The sequence below is a fragment of the Podarcis gaigeae genome, assembly GCF_964106915.1.
Source record: "Podarcis gaigeae genome assembly, chromosome: 1".
NCBI classification, from domain to species: Eukaryota; Metazoa; Chordata; class Lepidosauria; order Squamata; family Lacertidae; genus Podarcis; species Podarcis gaigeae.
In genome coordinates, this window is record NC_139678.1 from 50,672,769 (window position 1) to 50,698,700 (window position 25,932).

The 25,932-nt window shown below is 40.2% G+C and overlaps 1 protein-coding gene and 1 long non-coding RNA gene across 4 annotated transcripts in view; both read left to right on the plus strand.

The window, feature by feature from the left end:
- Nucleotides 1–25,932, plus strand: part of AMBRA1 (autophagy and beclin 1 regulator 1) — a 136,785-nt gene that overhangs the window by 45,175 nt on the left and 65,678 nt on the right. For all 3 annotated transcript variants that reach the window (XM_083749371.1, XM_083749373.1, XM_083749372.1), the window contains 4 exons: nucleotides 6,600–6,686; nucleotides 8,944–9,126; nucleotides 19,064–19,144; nucleotides 19,229–19,329. In XM_083749371.1, coding sequence (XP_083605497.1) covers nucleotides 6,600–6,686; nucleotides 8,944–9,126; nucleotides 19,064–19,144; nucleotides 19,229–19,329 — 452 coding nt within the window. The remainder of the gene's footprint in view (nucleotides 1–6,599; nucleotides 6,687–8,943; nucleotides 9,127–19,063; nucleotides 19,145–19,228; nucleotides 19,330–25,932) is intronic.
- Nucleotides 9,722–16,317, plus strand: LOC310851395. The gene is made up of 2 exons (XR_014567740.1): nucleotides 9,722–13,821; nucleotides 14,171–16,317. It is a non-coding gene; the product is annotated as an uncharacterized lncRNA (long non-coding RNA).

Sequence of the window (25,932 nt, forward strand, 5' to 3'; positions counted from 1 at the left end):
TGCTTCCGTCAGTAGTATTAGATGCCACAGGTCTTTAGCTTTAAGCTTGACAATTAAGCTTGACAAATGCTTGATTTGCTTTTTTCACAAACTACTGAAAGAAGTTTGTGAAAAAGCAAATCACAATTCCTATCAACCCGTAACCTATTGATGTCACAGTCTTTTGCATACTGTATGTGATTTCCCTCTATAAAAGTGCTGACTTGTGATCTCTCCTCAATTAACAGACAATGTGGGTTGTTCTTTAAAAATAAATATATTGTCCCCTAAGGAAAAACACATTCAGAGCTCACAAGAAATTTAAGTATGTGTTATGCAATAGATTTAGTTTGATTTTGTATAAATTCACCTGAGAGGAACTGAATTTTCAAAATAATATTTAGTGTTTCCTAGCAAAAATGGAATGGGGTTATAAATCGAAAGAAATTATCACTGCCTATCTATCTATAGCTATTTATTTATTTAGAATATTTCTCAATAGCTCTTCACCTGAAGATTCAAGGATAGCGTACAGAAGTGTGTTAATCATTTATACAGCACATGTAGACATTATTTAAAAACAAAATAAAGAGTGGGTTCAAAACAAAATTAAGGAATAGAAAAAGCAGTTCGGACTAAAATCCTATCTAAATTGTCTGAGTAAAAGTGATGGCTTTATCATGCCACTGAAAATATTGTGTCTCTTTGGTAGGGCATTCCAAACCTTTTGCCACTTTCACAGAAAAGGCCTCCTCATGGCGGAGGCAACTGAAGTACTTTCAGTTGCGCCTAGCGTCTTTGCGGTATAAATAATTTTGTCAGAGGTAATAGTCGTTTCTTTTCTCTGGAATGTGGAGTGTTTGTCCTTTGCCTCTGAAGGGAAACGGTTATACTTGAAACCTTTTAGGCACAAAAATAGAAAATTGGGGCACTTTTGTAAATGAGTCATATTTTTTTCCTTCAGTGCCTTGTGAAGTTTGTCCCTTTTTTATTTTCTTTCATGTCCTATCCAATCTCAGTCTGAGCCTTAACCTGAAGCATTGTCTGCAAGTGTGATTGATGGAATTAAAACTGCTAAGGTTCTTCAGATGCCAGATTTCTAGCTTTTGTAGTAAATTCAAGAACTGATGAAATAATCCAGTGAACCTTCTCCTTGGCTCTTTGGACCTAAAGTCTGGTTGGATGCTGGGGCTGTTCTGAGAGCCTAGCTCGGTTTGCTTGTCTTGGCAAGAAATCCCTTTCCCACTTCCAATTCTGTACATTTTACACATGTACAGTGGTGTTCATGTTCTTCGAAACCTGAACATCATCTAATGCTTCCTGTTTGTGGTATTGATTGTTAGAAGTCATGTTGATTGGGACTGGCCATTCCTTTGGGGTAGAGATTCTAGACCATAGGCTCTTACAGTTCAAACAGAAACAGACTGCCAAAGAAGGAGCCTTTAAGGATTGATACATGGTCCAGAACAGGTGTGGAGAAGCTTTGGTCCTCCAGATGTTGTTGGATTACATCTCCCACCATCCCTAACCATACTTGCATGGAGGGCCAAGGGTCCCTGATCCATTATCTAGGAGGATAACTGAGATGTGAAATACAGTTCCAGACTAATTATATTTGCAGTGGGCTATTACTCAGTTAGCATTAAAACTTTGCTTTATGCACCATGTCAGGGGCTGTGTATGCACATAGTGCCTAGCTGAACCATGGTTTAGTGTGAACATGTGGGCTACCATGGAAGAGATCACATCTGCTTTGCTCCTCTTGGGTCCTTTTTAGTTTAGCGTAGCATGGCAACTAAGTCAAGGTTTGTTCTTGGCTACTGCTTGTGATTATGGAAGAGAAAGTTTTACCACAAGATGATGTTTGGACAACACCTTGACTTTACTTCCTTGCTTAGTTAAAAGGACCAGGGAATTTTGTTTACTTCCTTGTGTGATCCTGGCCTGAAAGAGGCCAGGGTCATCTCTTTCAAATTACCAAAATTATCTATCCTTAATATGTACAACTTGCAGACTTATCATATAGAATAAGAAATGGGTAGGCAACCTAAGGCCCATGGGCCACAAGTGGCCCACGGGGGTCATTTAACCGGCCCATGAGTCACCCCTGAACTGAACCTCCCGCTCGGCGAGTCCCCATGTGCTGGGCTAAACTGGCACGGGGACTCGCTTCCGCGGTGCTGAAAATTGCGTCTGTGCAGACGCCAGAAATCATAAGCACGGGTATGCGATCCAGCCCACAGAGGGATCTCTGCTGGAGTGAACTGGCCCAGGCAAGGTAAACCTTGCCGATCCCTGGAATAAGAGAACAAGACTGAAGAAGATTGGAAAACGTTTATTGAATATATGGGAAATAATTGTGTACAGCTGAAAATGCTGGCAGCATTAATAATAATAATAATAATAATAATAATAATAATAATAATAATAATATTTTATTTATACCCCGCCCTCCCCAGCCAAGGCCGGGCTCAGAGCAGCTTACAAACAATAATAAAAACAATAAGAATGATTACAACTTAAAAACAAAAATAAAATACAACATTAAAATAATGGAACATTAAAATATTAAAATGTAGCCTCGTCACAGGAGGAGAAGGAAAAGAAAACAAAAGAGAGAGAGAGAGAGAGAGAGAGGGAATCAAATTGGCTCCAAGCCAAAGGCCAGGCAGAACAACTCTGTCTTACAGGCCCTGCGGAAAGAAATCAGATCCTGCAGGGTCCTGGTCTCATGAGGCAGAGCGTTCCACCAGGCCGGAGCCAGAGTTGAAAAGGCCCTGGCTCTGGTTGAAGCCAATCTAACTTCCTTAGGGCCCGGGACCACTAGGGTGTTGCTATTTATGGACCTTGAGGCTCTCCGTGGGGCATACCGGGAGAGGCGGTCCCGTAGGTACGAGGGTCCTAGGCCGTGAAGGGCTTTAAAGGTCAAAAGCAGCACCTTAAACCTGACCCTGTACTCCACCGGGAGCCAGTGCAGCTTGAAAAGCACTGGGTGAATATGCTCCCATGGCAGAGACCCCGTGAGGAGCCTCGCTGCAGCATTCTGTACCCGCTGGAGTTTCTGGGACAGCTTCAAGGGCAGACCCGCATAGAGCGAATTACAGTAGTCAAGCCTGGAGATGACCGTCGCATGGATCACTGTGGCCAAGTCAGGGCGGGAAAGGTAAGGGACCAACTGCTTGATGCGGCGAAGGTGTAAAAATGTCGCCTTGGCTGTTGCTGTAACCTGCGCCTCCATGGAAAGGGAGGCGTCAAGGATTACACCCAAACTCTTAACGGAAGGCAATGGCACTAATTGGGCCCTCGCAAGAGAAGGGAGTTGGTCCCTCATCCCCATGCCATCCCGACCTAGCCATAGGACCTCTGTCTTCGAAGGATTTAGTTTCAATCGGCTCCCACGAAACCATCCAGCCACAGCTTCCAAGCATCTGGTCAGTGTGTTCAGGGTCGAGTCAGTGTGGCCATCCATCAGCAGATAGAGCTGAGTGTCATCAGCATATTGGTGACAGCCCAGCCCAAAGCTTCGGATAATCTGGGCAAGGGGGCGCATAAAGATGTTAAAAAGCATCGGGGAGAGAATTGCGCCCTGCGGCACTCCACATACCAAGGAGTGGCGCGACGACATTTCCCTCCCTAGTGCCACCCTCTGTCCCCGACCAGAGATAAAAGAGCACAACCAGTTATGGGCTAAGCCCTGTATCCCCACGTCTGCGAGGTGGTGGTCCAGAAGATCATGATCGACCATGTCAAAGGCTGCTGACAAATCTAAAAGGATCAGCAGTCCTGACCCGCCTCGATCCAGTTGTCTACGGAGATCATCTGTTAGGGCAACCAGAGCCGTCTCCGTCCCAAAACCAGGACGGAAACCGGACTGAAATGGATCTAATGCCGATGTTTCCTCCAGAAACCTACCAAGCTGTTCAGCAACCGCTCTCTCAATTACCTTACCCAGGTATGGAAGATTTGAAACTGGGCGGTAATTGGATAGGTCTAAGGGATCTAATGAAGTTTTTTTTAAGAGTGGACACACCACTGCTTCCTTCAGTTCCCCTGGGAATGTCCCCGTGTCAAGGGACAAATTGATAATTTCAACCAGGGGGGTCCGCACAACATCTGGACACTCCCTAATCAGCCAAGACGGGCACGGATCGAGGAGACAGGTGGTGGGCCTACCAACTTGGAGGAATCTATCCACATCAGTAGGGAGTATCCGATCGAAATGGTCCAACACTGGACCATTAAGATAAATTCAACAGTGTAAATAAGTTTTGATGGATGCAGTAATGGAATACTAAACGGTATAGTTTTTGTAAAATATGCAGGGGTTTATGATATGTAAAATGATCTATGGAAAGAGAGGAAGGGAAGTCATTGATATCTTAAGGATGTAAAATAAGTATTTTAAATGGTAAAACAGAAAATTTAATAAAAGATATATATACAAAATTATCTATCCTTATCCATGATAGCTGTGTGTGCAACTCACATGTACCGTAATTGAAATAATTGTATGTACATAGAATGTAGTTCTATGTGAAAGCTTTGTTCTCTGAAAGAAGACGGTTGCTTTTTTTCTGTTAACAGCCAGTTTCGCTGAATCATTAAACTCAAGAGACTCCAAAGTTATGTTGAGCTTGTTCAGTTATGCAAATATTTGCATTTTTAATATTGCGATATGATATTAACCCAGATCCATGCTACACTATGGTCAGTTATTATGAAATCAAGAGTTCCATATTTTTAATGGCTTATCTATCTTATCTGTCTGTCTGTCTGTCTGTCTGTCTGTCTATCTAGCTGCCTTTCCTTTCAAAGGACACAGCAAGGAATGTATAATAAAATAAAACATAATAAACAAAGTACCATAAAGCAAATCTAAAGAAGACTTTCCCAAGAAAGTTTCAAAGAATATCATATGGGAGGAGATGTTTACATACATACATACATACATACATACATACATCATTTTATTTGTATGCTGCCTTTCCATAGTTCAAACCATGCACAAGACAGCTTACAACATGAAAAAACACATGATTACAAACATAACAAAAATAGTCATAAACAATAAACATAAAAATACACAATGAAATCGAACAATTTCCACATAAATCATAATAAGATCTAAAACAAAGATACAAACAATTAATATAAATAACAGCAACAACCTTCCCCTAAACAAAACCCCAGCCCAAGAGTTTAATGTTTAATCTTAAACCTAATAAATTTAACCATATTCCAAGCCTGACAAACCTGCTAAAGGAATGTAGCACTAAGTTAAAGTCATTAAGTGGTATACTTGTTTTCTTGATGAAATTGTTTACATCAGCATAATGTTCTGCAAAATAATGCATAAGCAGATTGCTGGTAATTTGGTTGCACAATAGATCCATCAGTCTCTAGAAGCACAACTGTGGTATTGGATCTCTCTTTTGTGCAACAATAAAGGTCAGTGCTAGCACAACAGGACTTGCATTAGTGTACAGTGGTACCTCGGGTTACAAACACTTCAGGTTACATACCCTTCAGGTTTCAGACTCCGCTAACCCAAAAATAGTACCTCGGGTTAAGAACTTTGCTTCAGGATGAGAACAGAAATCATGCTCTGGCGGCGTGGCAGCAGCGGGAGGTCCCATTAGCTAAAGTGGTGCTTGAGGCTAAGAACAGTTTCAGGTTAAGAATGGACCTTCGGAACGAATTAAGTACAGTGGTACTTAATTCATACCTGAAGCGTATGTAACCTGAAGCGTATGTAACCCGAGGTACCACTGTATGTAAACAGAGGTACCACTGTACAGAGAATGTTGGATGCAGCCCATAGACTTTACTTGATGTAGAACAATCCCTTTAACAGCAGCCTTGCACAATTTGTTTGTATGTCCATTATGGTATTTGGTAATTTTGGCTGCCTGGACAAAAAACAAAGTAATGTTTTTTGTTATTGTTAGTGGAATACTAAACAGTTTTAAGTAATGTAAGTGGCTTACACAAAATTAACATGAATCATTGGGTGGGGTGGCAGTGGCAGCAGCTACGTACACCCAACAATTCCATGTGCATTTCTTTTGCTGCCTGTTCCTGAGATGTGTATTCAGTGGAGGAACCATGTCAAATGTTACTCCAACTGTGTGTTCACAGGGGAGAAAGTGTTAGATTGCAAATGTAACTATATGTATTCTATTAATGTTTTTAATGGAACTTTAACATCTGAAACAGCCCTGTGAGGGAATGGTATCTGGGAATTGAATATAATCTGATTTATTTCCATGCTCCCAGCCTATGTGCATTGTGTGGTAATCTGTGTTTGTTGACATTGTGCTGAAATAATCCATAGAGGATGGTACTTCATTGAATGTTAGATCATAAAGGTCCTTTTTTTTACTTGTAAGGCTTTTAATATTGTGAACAGTGAAAGAAACTGGGCCATGACTTCACTAGAAGGTGAAATTAATTGAGTTCTACCATTGTTACATTGGCTATGAAGATGTGGTGGGTGGGTAAAAAAATACTAAATAATATATGGACTTTGACATTTTAATTTGAGAGAACTCAAGAAGGTGGACACATGGGATGCTAGTAGTTTCAACTTTCCAGTTAAAGCTTTTTGTTTTCTTCCTTAGGAGGCTATTGGAGTCTTCACTCATTTCATTATCCCGTTATGATGGGGCAGGATCTCGGGAACATCCAATCTATCCTGATCCAGCTAGGTAAGGACAGAATTGAACCCAGAGATAACTTTGTGGGCTCCTGTGAACCACAAAATAAGAGGAGTATGTGATGTTCTTTTCATTGTATTCAGTCTCTGACTATTCCTTTTACACTACCACTCATTTAAAGAAAAAGACATACCTAGAGAGAAGAAGAGAATGCAAAGGAATTACTCTGTTTGTTGTCTCTCCCCTCAAGACACACTTGTTCCATAAAGCCTTTAGCTTAAGCCATTTCCCCTCTTCCTGAAATGAGTCTGAAATGGAAACTAAGTATATATACTACTAGCATTTTTTCACATTGGTTCGTTGTTATCCTTGCCTGTCAGTTTCTTTGCTTTTCACTTCCATGTTGCAAAAAGAAGAAGAAAAAGTTTCATACTCTTTTCTGGGCCTAAAGCTGCTTCTTGTTCATAGTTACAGATGACGTACCAACTATGTTGTTGCTATAAAACATAATAGGGATTTGTGTTTAAGGAACCATCTCCTGCAGTGGTCTGGACTGTGCAGAGCCTGTTTTGAATAGTGTTAGTGAAAGAGTAGAGGCATCTATAGAGCTAAATAGAGACTATGAACTCCTTATATAATGTGCAAGATAATGCTGTGATCAGAAGCACATAAGTCTTCTTCGATATGCTGCATTATTAATAGGATGGGAATGAATGATGTAGTAACAAGGAATAATGTTGATGATGACTTATTTGGATCCGAGTAAGACATGGGAATTCAGAGTGCAGAAAGAGGGGTTTGTAGAAAGCATCTTTTGAAAAAATTAAGAAATAAAAAGGTAATGAGAGGAAGTGTTGATGTAGGAAATTCTTTGGGTGCTATAATTAAGGTGCCACTGATGACAGAGGTTTTTGAAAAACACAGCTCTACAAAGAATAAAGTGAACAGTGTAGCTTGAAAAAACTGAATATTACTGGTAAAAAAATTCACAAAAACTCCTTACTAGGCATAGACAAGTAAGGGAAAGGAGGATAGATGGTTAAGTAAAGAAAAACGCAATGTAACATGAGTAATGAAACAAGCTTTGTGTGAATGAATTGGTAGCAGGGCAAATCCTACAGAAAAAGTAGGCTGATCCATATATGGCCGAGATAAAATCAATTGTGTCTAAAGTGATTGATTTAAATCTCTGTTCAAAGAGGAGAAGGCAAGGTTGGCTTTTTTTGAGATAATGGGAACTTTGTAACTATTGTTGGAATCAAATGAGAGTGTTGAAAAATTGACCATATGAAAGGTGATATAATTAGAGTGATAAAGGAATTGGCAAAAAAGAATTGCTGACAGTTATTCTGAAATGTCACAAACCACTGGGATTTGAAATAAAAATACTTAAGAGGACTTCCGGAGGCGGCGCAAAATAGCAATAGCGGTCCTCTTTACCTGGTGAAGAGGGGCTCCGTGAAAAAGGGTCGTCCGCTACGGCAAAGCGGAGTTCAGATCAAAGGTCCATCTAGTCCTCAGCCCTCTTTTCCATAGAGGCCAACCAAGTGTCTTTAGGACGTTCTGCTTATGAGCAATAGCTCTCCCCAGCAACTGATATTTAGAGGCAGGATATAATCATCATGAGCAGTAGTTATTGACTCCTCGGACATAGCTGATGGGAACTATTCTGTATGAGCAAAGAGTTAGGGCCAAACTAGGCACGATGGTGGTAGATCATTTGTTTAAACATAGATCTTATCTGAACTTGTAGAAAACAGGTTAAGAGATTCATTTTTTAACATCAAAAGAGAAATCAACATTCTCCATGCATTACATATTTATAGGGATGAGGAATAGGAAGGGAAAGAAAGAGCAGAAAATGCGGGGAGAGAAATCCAGGTAGTTGGCTGAATTTTTGTTTATATTTTAGTAGGGTGAGGAGAGACTGAAACGGAAAGTAAATTTTATGGGGTCTGAGACACTTTTTTAATTGTCCCAGCTGGCTGTCAACAGGGCAGCCAAGAATGAAAGCTGGAAATATGAACTGTAGATGTCACCTTGGTTGGTGAACTCATTTAGATGGCAATGCACTATTTCTCAGTCTACTCCCCAACAACAAAAGTAATAAGGGTGTAACACTGACCTACCTTATTCTGGTTGTATGAATTATGGATACAGCAAAGTTCAGGAAGTGGGAGAAATCTTTTAACTGCAGAGACAGATTTGGACAATAAAGTTGCAGTGCTAAACATTTAATGGGAAAGCAAGTTCAGTTGTATCTGGTGAGACTTGCTTCTGAACTAACAATGGTCTCTCATATTTTCAGGTTGTCTCCTGCTGCTTATTATGCCCAGAGAATGATCCAGTATCTTTCACGCAGAGATAGTATTCGTCAGCGCTCCATGCGATACCAGCAGAATCGGCTCCGTTCATCTTCATCTTCTGCTTCCACTTCTGAGAATACAGGTCCATCTGTAGAAGGAAATGATCTGGAATTTGAAGACTTTGAGTAAGTGTCCATTCTTCTTATTTCACCATGCTTGCCTTTTCCTCTCTTCGTCTGTTCATAAGCACCTTGAGGGTTTTTTAAATAAGGTAGTAGGTTTCATTCATACTTCTCAAAGACCATGGGTGAAAATCAACTAGTGCTGCAACTTGCCAGATGGCATGATCCCCACTCTCCTCCTGCTGCATTCTGTTCTGGGGGTTCTCCCAACCTCCTGCTATAGCCAGTTTGAGTCGAAAGGAGGAGAAGCCTTGTGGAGTAAGTGGAATCCCTCACCTTGCACTGATGCAGCTTGTTAGATGAATCCTTCCTCAATAACTGAACACATTAACCAGTCTATTTTTAATAAATGGAAGTTAACTGCTGCAGCTTTTCAAGTTGTTGTGTATTTGGATGGGTAAGTAGACACATTAGCTGGCTAAACTTAAACCCTATTCAGCTTTCCAAGGTTAGTACTGGTGCAGTGGAAGAGAATGGTCATTTTGGTGTTCTGTTGTCTATTCATATTTTCCTTAAGAATCACTTATTAACTAAAGCTTCTGTCAGTTCCCTGAATGTATTAATGCAGTCATATGTTTTAATATGCTACAGAACTTATAATTATCAAAAGTATAGAGCGCACCTGATAACTGGTAATGTTCATTGCCACAGTAACCCATAGTTGTGGTTGTTGTATGAGCAGGGGGCTGAAAGAAGAGAAAATGACTTTTTGGAAATAGGGTTTTAAATTCATATATTCTGAGAATATTGATCCAGTGTAAAAAGCCCCCTAATCAGAGCTGAAGAGTACAGTAATTCCAGGCTGGTTAGATATCCCTAACTGATTTGCTCAGTCTCTTATGTTATGGCTTTCATAATGAATATGTGCAGCCCCGCTACCTCCTTAAGTTGGTACTTTTGCTTCCTGAATTTCTTGATGACAAACAGATAAGTAACAATTTACATCAACGATAAAGCATCTTGTAGTGCCCTAAAAGCTAACAATTTTATTCATCGTCTAGAATCTACTTCATATGTTAGTCTTTAGGGTGCCACAAGACTCTTTGCTTTTTAAGTGAATGAGTGTTGTTTTTGTTTTGCTTCCTGTTTATTCAGTTTCTAAGCCGATAAGGACACTTTCAAGTGATCTTTCTTGTGGCAGTTCTAATCTCAAAGTACAAGTACAGTACAGCGTGTCTCCGCAATAGTCTTCTCTGTGGTTCTTAGCAATCATATGACCTGTAAACTGCTTGACTGGGATAGATATTTCTTACCTCCTCAAAAATGCTCGCCAGCTGGGACTGAGTATATGGAGTACTCCATCACAATCCATGTTGATTCTATAGTGCCATCAGCTCAGGTAATAATCTAAACTGCTCATACCCTTGAATTCCAGTTGAACCAGGTAGTCTGAACTGGGCTCCTCCTAGAGCAGCAGGAAATAACCTTCTGGGGAGAGAATTGATGGTGGAGGCAGAACCCTTGTTCTTTGGAGCTGTCATTTCATGCTCTAGCAATTAACTACTCGGAAGCGCAGGGGAATGAGTGTGTCTTCCCCCTTTCATTGTGGTTTTGTTTGTGTAAGATGTAAATGAGGGGAGATATGTAGAAGCGTCAGCCGCCTAATAGCTTTCCCTAAGCAGCACTGCAGGCTGGAGGAGTAGGAGTGAGGCAGCCTGCTGAGGCCTATTGTGATGGGGAAAGCTCAGCAAGAGCAACCCTCAGTTATTTCCATTACTGCCTCCTATTCATCCTCTAGGGAAGGGGGCTTGACTGCTAAAAAGAATTGGTACATTCTTCATTCACAGGGCTAGGCAGATACCTGTGGAGAAATGTGTTCCCCTGCAGATAATATTCAAGCAGGGAAGGGGTCCATTCAGGAAAGTGATTCAGTCAGCCATACCCAAACTGCCTTTTATTTCATGCGGAGTAGGGAAGGGAGTGCATTTGTGTCCTATGCACTAGCTGTGCTTTTTGGTAACAAATGTTCCATTGTGATCTCTGCTCCTCTGTGCGTTTGAGGTATTATCTTCTATGCGTTTACCCTTCTTGGCTGATTGGGAAACTGGTAGAGGGGCCCTTTTAGGTGGAACCTTTCCTTTCCGCATTGAAGGTTTTGTGTTTCTGAATTTCTTAGCATCATTTTTTTCCTTTTTTGCATTTATTTATATAAAATATAAATTATGGATAATTATTTAAACAACCTGTTTATAGAGTGGAAAGGTGATAGTCATGGAGCATAAAGCTGTCAAGGCTGCTAGTCATAATGGCTATATAGCCATCTCCAGGAGCGGAGGCAGTATGCCTCTGGGTATCAGTTGCTGGGGAGCACTAGCCATAAAGTGGTTCCTATTGGCATCTGGTTGACCACAGTGGGAACAAAATGTTGAACTGACTAAGCCTTTGGACTAATCCATCAGGGTTTTTCTTACATTCTAATATGATACAGACTTTTCTCATCTTTTCCAAGTGATCATTCTTGTGTGATAGCTGCAATATTGTACACATCCTTCTTTAGGTAGTAGGTGGTGTTGCTTCTGGTGTTAGGGAGAACAGTTTCTGTTCCTGAAACTTCATACACTGCTGGTCAGGATAATACTTATTGCTACACTCTTCTGTGTATTACTTCACACCTATTTATTATTGCATGTACCACCTTTCTGCCAAAGCACCCAAGATGGTCTATTATCACTATCCTGCATGAGGTTGGCTTAGAGTTCTTTACACAAAGTTACCTAGCCCATTTTATTGACGAGTGGAGAACCTGAACTTAAGCCTCCCATATTCCAGTCTCTTATCTAGCTCCTAGACCATGCTGGATTTTAAAAAGAAGAGAGACACAGACCTACAGTTTAACTAGATCAGTGTTAGAAACTGAGATATGAAAGCTAGGATCTACAGTAAATGGCACCTTAAACCTACGTTATGGACGCAACAACAGAATGTCTAGGCACACTTTTTTATAACAATAATACAAAGCTGAAAATGAATGAACTGCAGCTAAAATATTATGTTCATTTTTCACATTGTCTAGTCCTCCCCCCTGCCCACCCTCCTAATATTCTTAAGAGGGTCTCTTCTCCAGTCTTCAGACAGTAGCTGGAAGTGGGGATGCAGAAAACGGTTTTCCTTTTCTTCCATTCTACAGTTTTAATCTGAAATCTTAGGCTCAGTAATGTATCCAGAGCTCAGAAACTGTTCACGCTAATGAAATTGGCTGTCGCAAAATGCTCCTACGAACACTGACTAGATCTATATCTGTTTGGGAATGGGAAAAATCTCTTCAACATAACCTTCAAATTATTATTTTCTCCAAGAAGCCACTGTCATGTACAGCCAGCTTGCAGAGTTTCATTCATGGGATTTTCCAGAATTCTCCAGCCCATTTTTAGTATTAGGTGCATGAGTTGTGAAGCTCATAATCCAATTTTTCTTGCATGTATGTTAAGTATTATGCAGTAACATAATTGTTCCTAAGTATCTCACAGGAGTTGGACCTGCTGTAAGTAGTTTCTTTGAGCACAGAAAGGTTACATACTTAGACTGAAAATTTACACATATAAATTTGGCAATGTCCTGAATTCTGCCATCTGTCTTCAGCAAGCGATTGAAAAATATGCAGATTTTATTGTGTTTTGACACACACTGAAATACAGATTCTCAGGACCATGAGTTGCTCTGTCTGAAAACCTCTGAAATTTTTCATCACTGTTTCATAAAACATGCCTGCATTCAAGAGTGAGCTACTTAATAGAAACCACTTCATATAAAATATTTTTTTTGGAAATTGTATCTCCTCTAATTGTATCTTCATGCCCTCTCGTTCATTTGGTTGTTGGATCAGTGGTTGTATGACATCTAAGTTACTTTCATAGTCTTCAAATGATGCTTTATAGCCAAACTATTTTGTGCCTTTCCTTTTTTTTGAATACAAGGTGGGCCGATTTGTCTAACATATATGAGACAAATTAACCATTCTGAGTGGTTTTCTATTGTGAATGGGGTACACCAGGTCTCGCCAGCTTTTCTGGACCAGTGGACCATTTTGAACTTTGAGTGTGCAGTGGGCACCAGTCACAAAATGGCACAACACAGAATTAGAGAGAATACAGTTGTTGTTGTTGCTGTTGTTGCTGCTGCTTCTCCCTTATCCTGGGCAACCTCATATTTACCACAGGAAGTCAGCTATATCCTGCTGGTCCTGATTGTGGAGATACAGCTGTTAAAGACACAAGAACCCTATTTTCCTCAATGCCAACCCAAAACCAGAGCCTAGCCTGCTGTCCTTTACCGTTTACCTGGGAGTAAGCCCATTAAACATGAGGTAGGCATGTATACTACTGCATTGGGGCTTCTGTTTCCACAGTGGGGCCTCCCCCTTCCTCTCCCCAGTGCTCCCTGGGTTGCGGGGGCAAGAGAGCTTCCAAAACAGAGAATTGTTCCACCTGGTAAGCTGCAGTGCTTGTGCTGGCGGGATGTTCACTAGCACAGTGTTGAATTTCCTCCTATGTTCTTTGTATAGTACAAGTTAGTATTTTTTAATTTGCACAAAACTTATTCGGCCTGCTCCCCCCCATGGAATTCTATTAGCAGTAGATGTGGAAGTAACCAAAATCTAGAACTTGAATTCTGAGAAGAACATTCTTTTGTTTCTAGACTAAATCTTCCTTTCTTTGGTTTTTGTGGAGACTTAAACAAGTGATCTCAATTCTTTATACAGTGGTGCCCCGCAAGACGAACGCCTCGCAAGACGGAAAACCTGCTAGACGAAAGGGTTTTCCGTTTTGGAGGCGATTCACAAAACGAATTTCCCTATGGGGTTGCTTCGCAAGACGAAAAAAATCTTGCGAGTCCCCGCGTTCCCCCCCCGCTTTTCCTAAGCCGCTAAGCTGCTTAACAGCTGATCCGCTGATAAGCCGCTTAACAGCTGATCGCTAGAAGCCGCTAGACCGCTGTAGCGCTAATTCGCTAAGCTGTCAATGGACTTGCTTCGCAAGACAAAAAAACCGCTAGACGAAGAGAATCGCGGAACGGATTCTTTTCGTCTTGCGAGGCACCACTGTACTAGACCTGCAGGGATAGAAATTGTTCTTTCTAGGCCTTTGACCATTTGAAGCCCTCTGCTAGAGTCTGCTGTCCAATATTTGCTGATTTTCCATGCCAGCCACAGTTGCTACCTGCTTGCTGTGAGGTGGGACAGGGGAGAGGACGATTTCAGACAAATAAGGGAAGAGTATCTGTTCATCATTGCAAGCTCCCTCTTTAGAGGAACATCCCTATTACCATTTTAATCTGTACTGATGCTGCCTTCATATGGTGTCTATTAACACTTCAGCTTTTTAAGGGTGTGTTTTTGCCAAGTGTTCTGCTTTTCACTTTAGAAAACTTCCAATTGCCATGGTATCCAGTGACCCATTGCTACAGTTGAATATAACAGTTCATTGTTGTCTTGCTAATTATTTATCAGTGAGACAAGTAGGATCAGAGGAGACTCATTTAGTTTCTGGGTCAGGACGCAGACTTGTGACTTCATTTTTTCAAATTGGCTTTCCTATAGCAATTCATCTTCGGCATTTAGCAGGGCTCTGCTGCACTGCATATCATTTGACCAGGTGATGAATCCTCTTGTATTTGGTACTTGTCAGAGGTACTTGATCTTGTGAAGTGCTTTTCTATGTTGTAGAAATCTTTTTATTCTTTAAATGGCCATGTGAGATGTAATCAAGGCTGTAGTTTAGTGTTTTTCCCCAGCTCTTTGCGAGAACCATTAATAACCCACTATCTGCAGGCCTGCTGGCTTAAAACTTTAACTGATAAATTGGCAAGTTTTGTGTTTCTCGTGTCACAGGTAGGGAGGGAATGACATTTCACAAGTGGGAAAGGCTGCCTAAAACTTGGTGAGCATGGCAATCTGGCTCTATCTGGCTGCTCCTTTATAAATTAAATTTGGTACGAAAATGAGATTCGAGTGGCAAGAGGAGACTCTAATCTACTAGCATATTTACAGCCAATATGAAATTGTTCCTTGCATTTTTCTAGTATTCTCCCCCTCCTCTTAAATTTTATTACATTTTTAGTCCATCTCTTGGGAGATTGCTTCCACAGTCTAATACATATCCTGTCAGGAAAATGCTTTTGTGTAATTTGAATGTTCTTTTATTCAGCATACTTCTCTCTTCTTTCCTCTCCATGGTGATAAATCCTTCAAAATCTTAGCAATTGTTTTAAAAGTTTATTTTTAACTTAATTGTTTCCTTTTAACTAATCAGCACAATTTTTAGATAATTTGGGGAGGAAAATCTATTTAAGATTAATCTGTTAAGATGCCTCTCCCTTTTACTCTAAATGGACTTTCTGATGATTTGGCTTTAGATGCATAGCGGTTGTATTAATTGGCTAGTTGTATAAATTAGTAGTTTAGCTTAATCCTCCTTTTGCTTAAAGAAGGGAACCTGATAACCGAAGAATATTAGAGTGGACTTAACATTTCAGCCATTTTGTTTTGTATGAAGGGAAGTTACTAACAACAAGAGGGATATTTAAAAAAGGTTGACAAGAGTGTTAGGTCAGTTCAAAAAACTTAGGTATTTAAAATATTTAAGTTGTGGTACTTCTTTTAACTTTATAGTTCAGTCCATTAAGAAGACACTGTATACAGAAGACACAATACAGAGGTCAACTACAGAATGCACATTTAATGCAACAAAGTTAATTTTTTATTTTAAACATTTCAAAGGGAAATCAAATAAAAAATGCACATTTGATACTGAATAATTGGCAAGAGAATAAAATATTATAAGTATAGACTATATCTACAGTTGTTGCTGCTAGTCCTGCCAACAGTGGTTCTTGACAGGTTCATTTATAGGTATTTAATGAAAGTTAAATACCTATAAGAGTCTTGTCAACACTTTTATTTGTATCTCTCTTGGTGACAGTAATACTGGGCCCAGGGCAGATCGTTGTAACAAACTGCCACACACCCAGCTGTTTTCTTGAAAAGGTCTGAACATGGAAGTGTGATTTAATTCTAAAGAGATATTTTTTTAAAAAAAATAAACTTGCTGGAAAAACTGGTTAAGAACTTCCATGAATATCTCATTCTTTTAGCTATTTATAGGGCCCTCTATAAAAAGCAGGCAGTTTTTGAATGGCTTCAGTTTTCTGAGCTGCAGAGCACTGGTTTTAACAACATCAACAATAACAACAGAAGAAGAAGAAGAAGAAGAAGAAGAAGAAGAAGAAGAAGAAGAAGGGCGGGAGGGAGGGAGGGAAAGTGGGGAATATTGATAAAAACTCAGAAGCTCCTGGAAGACTGTGGTACAAATTAAGTATGAAAGGGGAAGTGGAGAAGAAATAGCAGGAGCGGAGTAAAAATACTTTGAGGCATGTTGCAGCAGGAGGAAAATATAAAATAAAAAGCTTTCATTGTTTTGATCATCTTCTGGATCAGCAACTTCTGCCTAAGATGAAGAGAATGAAGCACAGTATCTTCAGAACCTGTGAGCACGATTCAACTAATGAGTCCAATAAGCAAAAGTCCTGCTCCAGGATTTCTGATTGCACAATGGGGCTTTCCCCCATCTCCTCCACTGTGCCCCATGAAACTGGCTCTCATGGGGTTGGAAGAACCCCTGGAACACCTCAGGGCCGGGGAGAGCAAGGATCATCTTTTCTGGAAAGCTGAAATGCTTACCCCAACAAAACGATTGTCATAGTGTGATGTTGAATTCCTTCCAGTATTTTGACTTAGCATAAGGAAAGCTGAACTATACAAGTCCCTGCCACAAGATAATCCTATGAGGAGAAAAACAGCAATTTCCAAATATGCAAGTTCGACCTCAATCAGCCATAATTTTGTGATTGGTTCACTCTGTGGACGGCCGTGTTGTTGTTACTGGTGGGCATCAGAAATTTTCAGTGTTCTCAAGTGAGCCCTGGGGATAGAAAGTTTTGAGAACCTCTGCTCGGTCTAAGGGATCCTTCTCTGCATACATTCTGCAAGACTGTTGATTTCTCCTTCTTATTTCTCTTTCCTGCTTTTGGTACCCTGACCTTGAGTGGCCTTTTTTTCAGATGTCAAAACTCCAGTTGGTTCTATGTCTCTTGGGATATTTATCCCAGGGATTTGTATTTTACCCTTTTACTTGGGCAAACCTGATGGCTATCTTTACAGTAGATTCCTGCCCTCGGGTATTACTTGATTCAGATGAATTCTCAGTTTCTACGCCCTGGGTTACAGCTTAGGGGCAGGAAAACCCCTAAGATTCCTATCCTGTAGCATCTTTTTACATTCTTGGGAAAACCTTCAAAACATTGCAGTATACTATATCCTGTTAATTGCCATTTTGCTGCTAAATTTCCTTTGCAAGCTTACATACATAATTTATTCAATGTTTGTATATGCTGCGATCCCATATACATTGCCTTTAGGGTAACAGCCCCATTGAACTCTGTCAGAGTAAAAATTAAGCTATTAAATTTACTATAGCACTTTAAAAACCTGAGATGCATTGTTTTGTCTTTGCACTGCAATCATAACATCTGCTTTCCTTGCCCTCTCTTGGCAGTGTTGATATGCTACATAAATGCCATCTACCAATCTGGAGCAGTTGGGAGGTTCTTGAGTTTTATTTTCTGAAGGGGCTGAACTAACCTTGAGCTGGCAAGATAACAACACCAGCTTCTCCTTTTTTTTATTGTTGTTGTTGTTAAATGCTGAATGTTTTCATACCATAGAACCACTCAAACAGGCATAAGGATATTGAAACTGCTTTGCTGGATCAGACTAGCATTCCACCTTCCAGCAGTGTTCACCCAGATGCTCCTGCAGAGCTATGGGAAAGGCAGTGGTGAGCAGCTAACTTGAGTGTCACTTTAAGAAGGTGCACTAAGGCACCACTAGCTTGTGCCTGGTGCTGGCTGAGAATTTACAGTTATCCTTTCACACAACAGGGCAATAGCATTGCTGTATTATATGAACACTAAATAAGAACTGACTTGTTGAATCCTGTGTACGAACCTTGTATGAATGAATGACTTAAGACTCAACATAGCTGGGGGCGGGGGGCAGGGGAACTGCCTCTTTCAAGAAGAGGAGGAGTTCACATCCAGAAAGGATGAACTTTTCTGCCTCTTTGAGCAAGGACCTAGACAATACCCACCTGGTGGTGCTCTAGTTGCCTCTCAGAAACACTCTTCAGAGGAGTACCAATGCCACCATCTTTCACTGGGGTTTATCTTAGGCATGGGAGAATAAAAATGAAATATTAATGTTTGAATTAAATAGAATAAGAGCCTTTAAAATTTTAGTAGTGGGCTCCTGAAACATCCCAAGGTAAAGTGTTAGGAAGAGAATTGTGTAGGTTTAGTGTTAAACTGTATGGCATATGGCACACATGTCTTCCTTGCAGGTGCTCTTAAATGGTGGTGCACAATTGATCTGCTGCTTAATGAGATGGAGATGTCTTGGAATGGGAAGCATGAACAGTAACTTGTTTTTTCTCTGCAAGCCTGTGGAGCCTTAGCTACCTGTGTAAGGTGTTGGAGTAAAAGTGCATTTTATAGAACCCATGTTCATTCAAATCAATATGTGGAGGCAACTAAATACTGTATGTTCAGGACATACAAGTGTCTCTCCTGTCTCTCCACAGTTTTAATATTTTATTTAGAAAAATCGGCAAAATAGGAATATTCGTCCAGATTATTATGGAGGGAGTAGTGGATTATTCCACAATTTGTCCTACTTCTTGCTCACATGTGAGGCATGAGTGAGATCAGTGTATTAAATTGGTGACCTTTACTGTAGTGCAGTAGAAACGGGAGTAGATTTTAAAAAGTTGTAAGCAGATTGCTTGACATTGGTTCTGTATTGATCATGGTGGCTGGCTTAGAAGAGTTCTCGTATCTTAACCTGACAATGTGGAATCTGTAATTAACATATTCTTTATTCCTCCTTAAGGGACAACGGAGACAGATCAAGACATCGAGCTCCTCGGAATGCCCGCATGTCTGCCCCATCCCTTGGGCGCTTTGTCCCCAGGTAAGACCTGCACATGTGGCATTGCTTTAACCCTGGTCTCAGTGGTTTGGCAGTATTTTTCATGGATTCTGTCTCCCCTTCTAGGCGTTTCTTGCTGCCAGAGTACTTGCCTTATGCTGGGATTTTCCATGAGCGGGGACAGCCTGGTTTGGCCACTCATTCCTCTGTTAACAGGGTTTTGGCAGGTAAGGATCTCCTGCTCCTCTTTTTTTGAATCTGATACTTATATAGGTAAGCTAGGATGGGTATGAAAATCAAAACTAACATGGCTATAATCTATAAACGCAAAGATAGACTCCAGAATGACTGTATTATCCATTTGTGCACATTTTTCGTAGTTACTGATAGCACATTCTTTTGGAAAGAAAGCTGCACGCAGGGAAATCCTAGAATTGAATTCAAGAACAAGGATAGGCAGAACAATTTTTGAAAACTTCTTTTCAAAAGCATAAGTGTTTCTGTTTCTTTTTCTCTTAAAAATTAACATTCTGACAAGCTAATGATCAGTTTGCTGCAGGTCCCTCTAATTCAATTATAGGGTGCCTTGTTCATGTTCTGGGCTGTAAAACTTCTCAAGAGCAGTTCAGATTCAATTAGGATCCTAATAGGTGCATATTAAAACTTTGGCAATATATACGAATATTGCACAGCCAACTAGAAAGTGCTTTGTCTGTGAGTAGGTAGAAGGTAGATAAAATGAGATTTTTTGTGATGACAGAATTTCTATAGAGGTGGTTCATAGACCTTGAATTTGGTATTTGTTAGTACCTAATGCAATAATGATCTAATGTTTGTCTAGATTAAGCTTATAGCAATGTGCTCTTGGATTTTAAAGGGTGCTGTAGTAAGCTAAATAAGCATATTCTTTTTCAGGGACTTTCTTGCCTTATTGATCTCTTGGAAATCCTCTAACATAGAGATGGCCAACACAATGTCCTTCAGATGTTGTTGGACTACAACTCCCATCATCCTCGATGGCTAGGTCTAATGGGAGTTGTAGGCTAACAACATACAGAAGTCTACCACTATTGTAATATATTTATTCTGTGGCATTCTGATGAAAAGGTATAGAGCTGGTCTACTTTTTGTGTATGCTGTTAGTATAAGAAGACTATAACCAAAAGTGTGATGTCTGTGAATAGGTATGCCAAATAAAATCTGGGCACATATTTATAATGATAATAATACTGTTGTCCACTTACTAATAATGTGTTCCTAACCTCACTTATGTGGGACTAAGACCCATTGAATAGGAGTAGACATGATATACTTTGCTTTGTCTTATCTAGTAAATTAAACTTCTGGGAATAAGGGGATGGCCATTCCATCCACCCCACCCTTTCAGATTCCATATGGTTCAAAATTTCTTGAGAGGCTCTTTGTTTGACTGGCATTGTTCTTTAGTCATTAAAGTTTTTTGTTTCAAGTCTTTTGCTATTCCAGACTGAGGGTAGGAGCCTCCCTCTACCAGATAAGGGCACTTTTAACTTTCTCCCTCCTCTTTGCTGAGGAAGTGATCTTGTCACTTTGCTCATCTGTAGAAAGGAGACTTTACCAGGTATGATACAATATCCCCATTTCTTACATTTTTCTTGCAACACTTTAAGGTTGCTAAGCACCTCTTTGCTAGTGCTTGTTGCTTTTCGACTAGATGCATCCTTTCTCTATTCTGGTTTTCTGTGTGGGATTTTGTCGTAGGAATATGGAAATAGCTCACCAGGAGATGATGATAATTTGCTGCCAGGCAACGCTGCCGAATTTCCCCCCTGCTCTGCTTAGCTGGAGACATCTGCTTCTTCTCCCTGTTAAGAATCTTTCAGCTGCTTGTGGTGATAACAAGAAATGTTACCTAGTTTTGAGGGTGAAAGGCAAATTCTTCTAGCTACTAGTAGCTGTCTCCTTTCATGTTCCTTTGATGGAGTGTGCTTATACTTGTTGATATCTTTGAACCTAGGCATTGGATACAAGTAAATATTTGGCACCCCAGAAAGGCATTTTGGGAACCTCCCCATCAGAACGAGATAACATTTGAATTGCCTTACCTACCAACAGTGCTAGGCATATAAATACCATTACTTTAAATAAAAATACACACTGATTTTCTAGGTACTTTATTGTTGTTTCCTTATGTGTTCACTACAGTAGAGATTAACACTGAACAAAATTCACATTTGAATTATCCAGCTACGGCAACACCGTTCATACTCGCTTTAATATCCTGTAGTTAGCAATGGGATGACTGAGGGATCATAGATTGAAGCTGAATTCAGATAGCACAAGTATTCTTGGGTGGAACTATACCTGCAGGTATAGGGCGGTATATAAATTCAATAAATAATACAGTGCTACCTCGGTTTACGAATTTAATCCTTTCTGGAAGTCTGTTCTTAAACCAAAGCCATTCTTAATCCGAGGTGCGCTTTCCCTAATGAGGCCTCCCGCTGCCAGTGCCCTCCACCATTCGGCTTCCGTGCATCTTCTGAAGCAAAGTTCACAAACCGGAACACCTGCTTCCAGTTTTGCGGAATTCGTTCACCAAATAGTTTGTTAACAGGGCTGTTCGTAGACCAAGGTACCACAGTACAGTGGTACCTCGGTTACATACACTTCAGGTTACATATGCTTCAGGTTACAGACTCCGCTAACCCAGAAATAGTGCTTCAGGTTAAGAACTTTGCTTCAGGATGAGAACAGAAATTGTGCTAAATTAGCTAAAGTGGTGCTTCAGGTTAAGAACGGACCTCCGGAACGAATTAAGTACTTAACCTGAGGTACCACTGTAATAAGGTTGAAGTAGTTTTTCGGAAAGGAGTCTCACCCCTGTGATATCAGAGACCTTTTGACAGGCACCCCCTAAAGGGCCGCCACTCATGTCAGTCCTTTCAGTAAAGAGCCTCCTCTTGGGAGGCACCTGAGAGTAAGTTGACTACTGAGTCAGTATCTAAGTCGCCAGGGACACAAGAGAGGCTGGTGCAAACAAATCTCCCAGGCCCAGCCCACTAGCAAAAGTGTCTATTTGCCCAGACCAGAGATGCCTGTTGTTTGCCATGCTATGGCTTGTACCCACCACACTTCAAAAGGAAGAGACAGGGACTATGCAGGCAATATTCTATCCAATTAAACTGTGATGCATCCTACACCATTTAACCATTAGCACCACCACTTCCTCCTTGCAAACCACAGCCTCTTCTCATAGACTAGAACAGGAGAGCTTTTATGTAATATCACAGTTGATGCTAAGCATATGACAAAACATATATCATTTAACAGCAACAAGCAGAGTCTTTTGCTAAATTGCACCTCTTCTTTTAGTTTCCATCTCTAAACTGGGAGTGTGTGTGTGTCACAATTTGGTCCAGCATGCAGAAAAACAAGTTGTGAAACTTATCAAATGCCAAAAAATTAATGTGTCTAAATTTTTTGGCCCAGGCCAAATAGCCCTCTTAGGCCCCCACCCCCCTGAATGACACTGTGTCTGCCTACCTGGCAACTAAGAGTGCTATTAGAGATCTTTCTCTGGGTGCCCTTTCCAGTGGTATTTAGGTTAGGTGATGGCTACCGGAAGGAGGGCCTTTTCTTTTATTGTATCCCATGTATGGAAGGTGACATCTGCCTTCCACCTTCTCTGTAATGCTTCGGAAGCCAGACAAACTTTGTCCTGATGCTCTGGGCTTTTTGTAGCTGATTTATATTCAGTTATGTTCTCACAATATCTGTATTGGCTTAATAGTTTGGTTTACGGCTTTGGAGGTTATTTTCTTTGTTTGATGCAGTGGTGTACTTTTTGTTTTATCTACTGCTTTATCCCTTCAGTAATGGTTTTGATTTTTTTTTTCCATTGTGCTCATGCCATATATGTTGAAAAGGCTGATTTGCAATATTCAAACCAGGATTTGGAAATCATCTGAATACAGCAACTGTGGTTTGTAAGAAATGATTTCCTGTTAGGGAATTCTGCATCTGTACATGGCTCTTTAATTGATTATCCACTCACTTTTTATGTAAGCTACTCATTCAAGTGAATGAATTGTGATACATTTCACCCCAGTAGGAATCTGAACTGCTGTCTAAACGCCTTAGGTAAATGGACAATTAGTGGTGGTATGCTGGCTATATTCTGGCTGTTGCTTCAATAATTAACCCAATTACCTTTTACTTTTTTCTTTAATGATGAAAGTGAGCATGTTAACAAGCTGGTTTAGTTGCCTTGGAAACCATATTCCAAGTAGCTACTCAGACTTTCTCAATGTTCTGGAATGACACTTCTTCTGCATTCAACCCTTTTAATACTAAATTTTCTCCCTTCAATTAAGGGTCTCTGGTAAGACGGATTTTGTGTTATAATCTCCTAGGTTCTATTACCCAGAGCCAGTTTCTCTGGTACTATTAGTTGGACAGCAAAACCAGTATTGGCATTTTATTGAGCATTTCGCCTAGTTTTGCTAAGATGGTGTTTAATTAATGAATGACAAATGTACAAGGTCACATGTACCCTTATATAAAGCACTGAGTTCAACAAATATTGCAAGTTCCTGCCTTTCCTCTCTTTTGTTTCTCTGATGTCATCTTGACTTGTTGGGACTTTCACCATAATGTTATGTCACTAAGTGTATTATAAAACAGGGCCAACCATCACTTTAAAAATTCTAAACCTGTTCTGTGTTGATACCTGTATAGAGGTGAGTCAAATACTACCAAGCCTATTGTAAGACAGGTTTTCTGCAAATGGAATAATTGATGTAAGATATTTGATACTTCTGCTGTCTCAGATGACCTCTTCTAAGCAGTAAACACAAGCTGACACTTAGTGATCCTTGATAAGGTGGTTGTAGTCCATGGTGCAGCTAGGCCAATTGGCATACTTAACTTTAACCATCTGCTGTGCTGGGGGCAGAATCACACAGGATGTCAAAAGTGAATTGACAAATCATCTGCATATTAATTAATGCACTGAGACTCATTGGGTGAATGCATAAACTTTAAGTGTTGAGTTTAATCCATAATAAACTGGCCAGTTCCCATGGTTTATAGTAGAGCATAGCCAACTTTTACTTACATCAATGTACAGTGGACAAAAATGGAATCTGGAGAATGGTAAAACTAAAGATGCACTTTACAGTACAGTGGTACCTTGGGTTACATACGCTTCAGGTTACAGACTCCGCTAACCCAAAAATAGTGCTTCAGGTTAAGAACTTTGCTTCAGGATGAGAACAGAAATCGTGCTCCTGTGGCGCGGCGGCAGCAGGAGGCCCCATTAGCTAAAGTGGTGCTTCAGGTTAAGAAGAGTTTCAGGTTAAGAACAGATCTCCAGAACGAATTAAGTACTTAACCCGAGGTACCACTGTGTTTAAAGTGATGTCTGAACCCAGCTTGTGTCTTAAATGTGCTGATGTTCCTGTTTCCCTGTTCTCCATTTTGATCTTTGCATTCTGAAGATTAATGCAACAGTATGGAGGATAGTCTTTTGAGCAGTCCTGGTTTGTGTTCAGAAGGATACACCAAAAGAATCTAGGAATATGCAAATGTTTTTAGCATTCCTGTGTCTCCTTTTACATGGGAGGAGATATTCTGTGACAGCATGTCTCTGTCACTGTAGAGAGGAGAATGTTAGGAAATTATTAGCTTTCTGTTTGGTAATTATCACTATCATATGGGGAAGTGGGTACTGGCATCATGATTACATTGCTAATGACAGATCAGAGGATGTCATTTCACTGCTTTTTCAGACTATGAATATAGACCTTTGGCCTTCATGTTTACTTATTCAAGAATTCTCTTACTAGGAGTTAAGAGAGACTTTTTTGACAGATCTAAGCAAGGCCAAGTTGGTCAAAAGGTTTTTGAGGTGCTGCAGGCAGCTTTCTTCAGTGAATAGTTTTATTTGAATGAATATAGCTGCTTGTTGGAGCTTTTTTCAGATGTCGTTAGTTTAGTTTGAAATCCAGAACAAAAGTATAGTAACTGGCAGAAGCTAGCTGAATGGCAAGGCTGCTTCACTGGAAATAAACACCTGAAGAGTGAGTAAACCGGTTGATCTTTTGCTGTGTGTTGCTACTTCTGCTGTTTGAGCCAGTAGTTCCTCCAAGTTCTTCGCATTATTTTTTTCTTAATAGGGACCTAATGATATGTTGAAGGCAGCTGACCACCAACTCACCAGTCCCTGTCTTACTAAGGGTCTTATGGAAGTTTTTTTTTTAATGCTTTCACTCAAGACTTAATCCCAACTTTACTCTGAGGAAAAGATAGGCAGTTGCTTGGTTTTGTTAGCTGTTTTATCTTTTAAAAAGTTGACAGTGTTGTCATTCCTGTGGACTAGATAAAGCAGGTGGGTATTTCTCTGTACTTTCATATTCTACAATTGGTTCTGAGGAAGGGGGCTGAGGTGAGAGTCAGGAGCCTGTTTGGAAGAGAATATAGCTCACAGGCCCCTTTCTAATTAGCATCCTTCCTCCTGATCTTTACATTGCTTGCTATTGTGACTTGGGGCTTATGCCAACCAAGTATTATTTAATAATTCTCTTTGATGTCTTTTGAAAGAAACTAACGAGCAAGGCCTAATTATGGAGAACCTTTTGTTTTTCAATCTTTAGGATGGTGTAAACATAATACTGGCTCTCGGGTCTCTGTTTTGCTAACTATGGTAAGCAATCTCTAGAACGTGTCATCACAATCACAGTAGCCAACAATGCAAAATAATTTCTTAATCATTGCTAATCATTATGAATTTAGGAATTGTTAATCATTACAAATTTCCTAAGCAGGCTGGAGAGCCAGCATTGCACCTA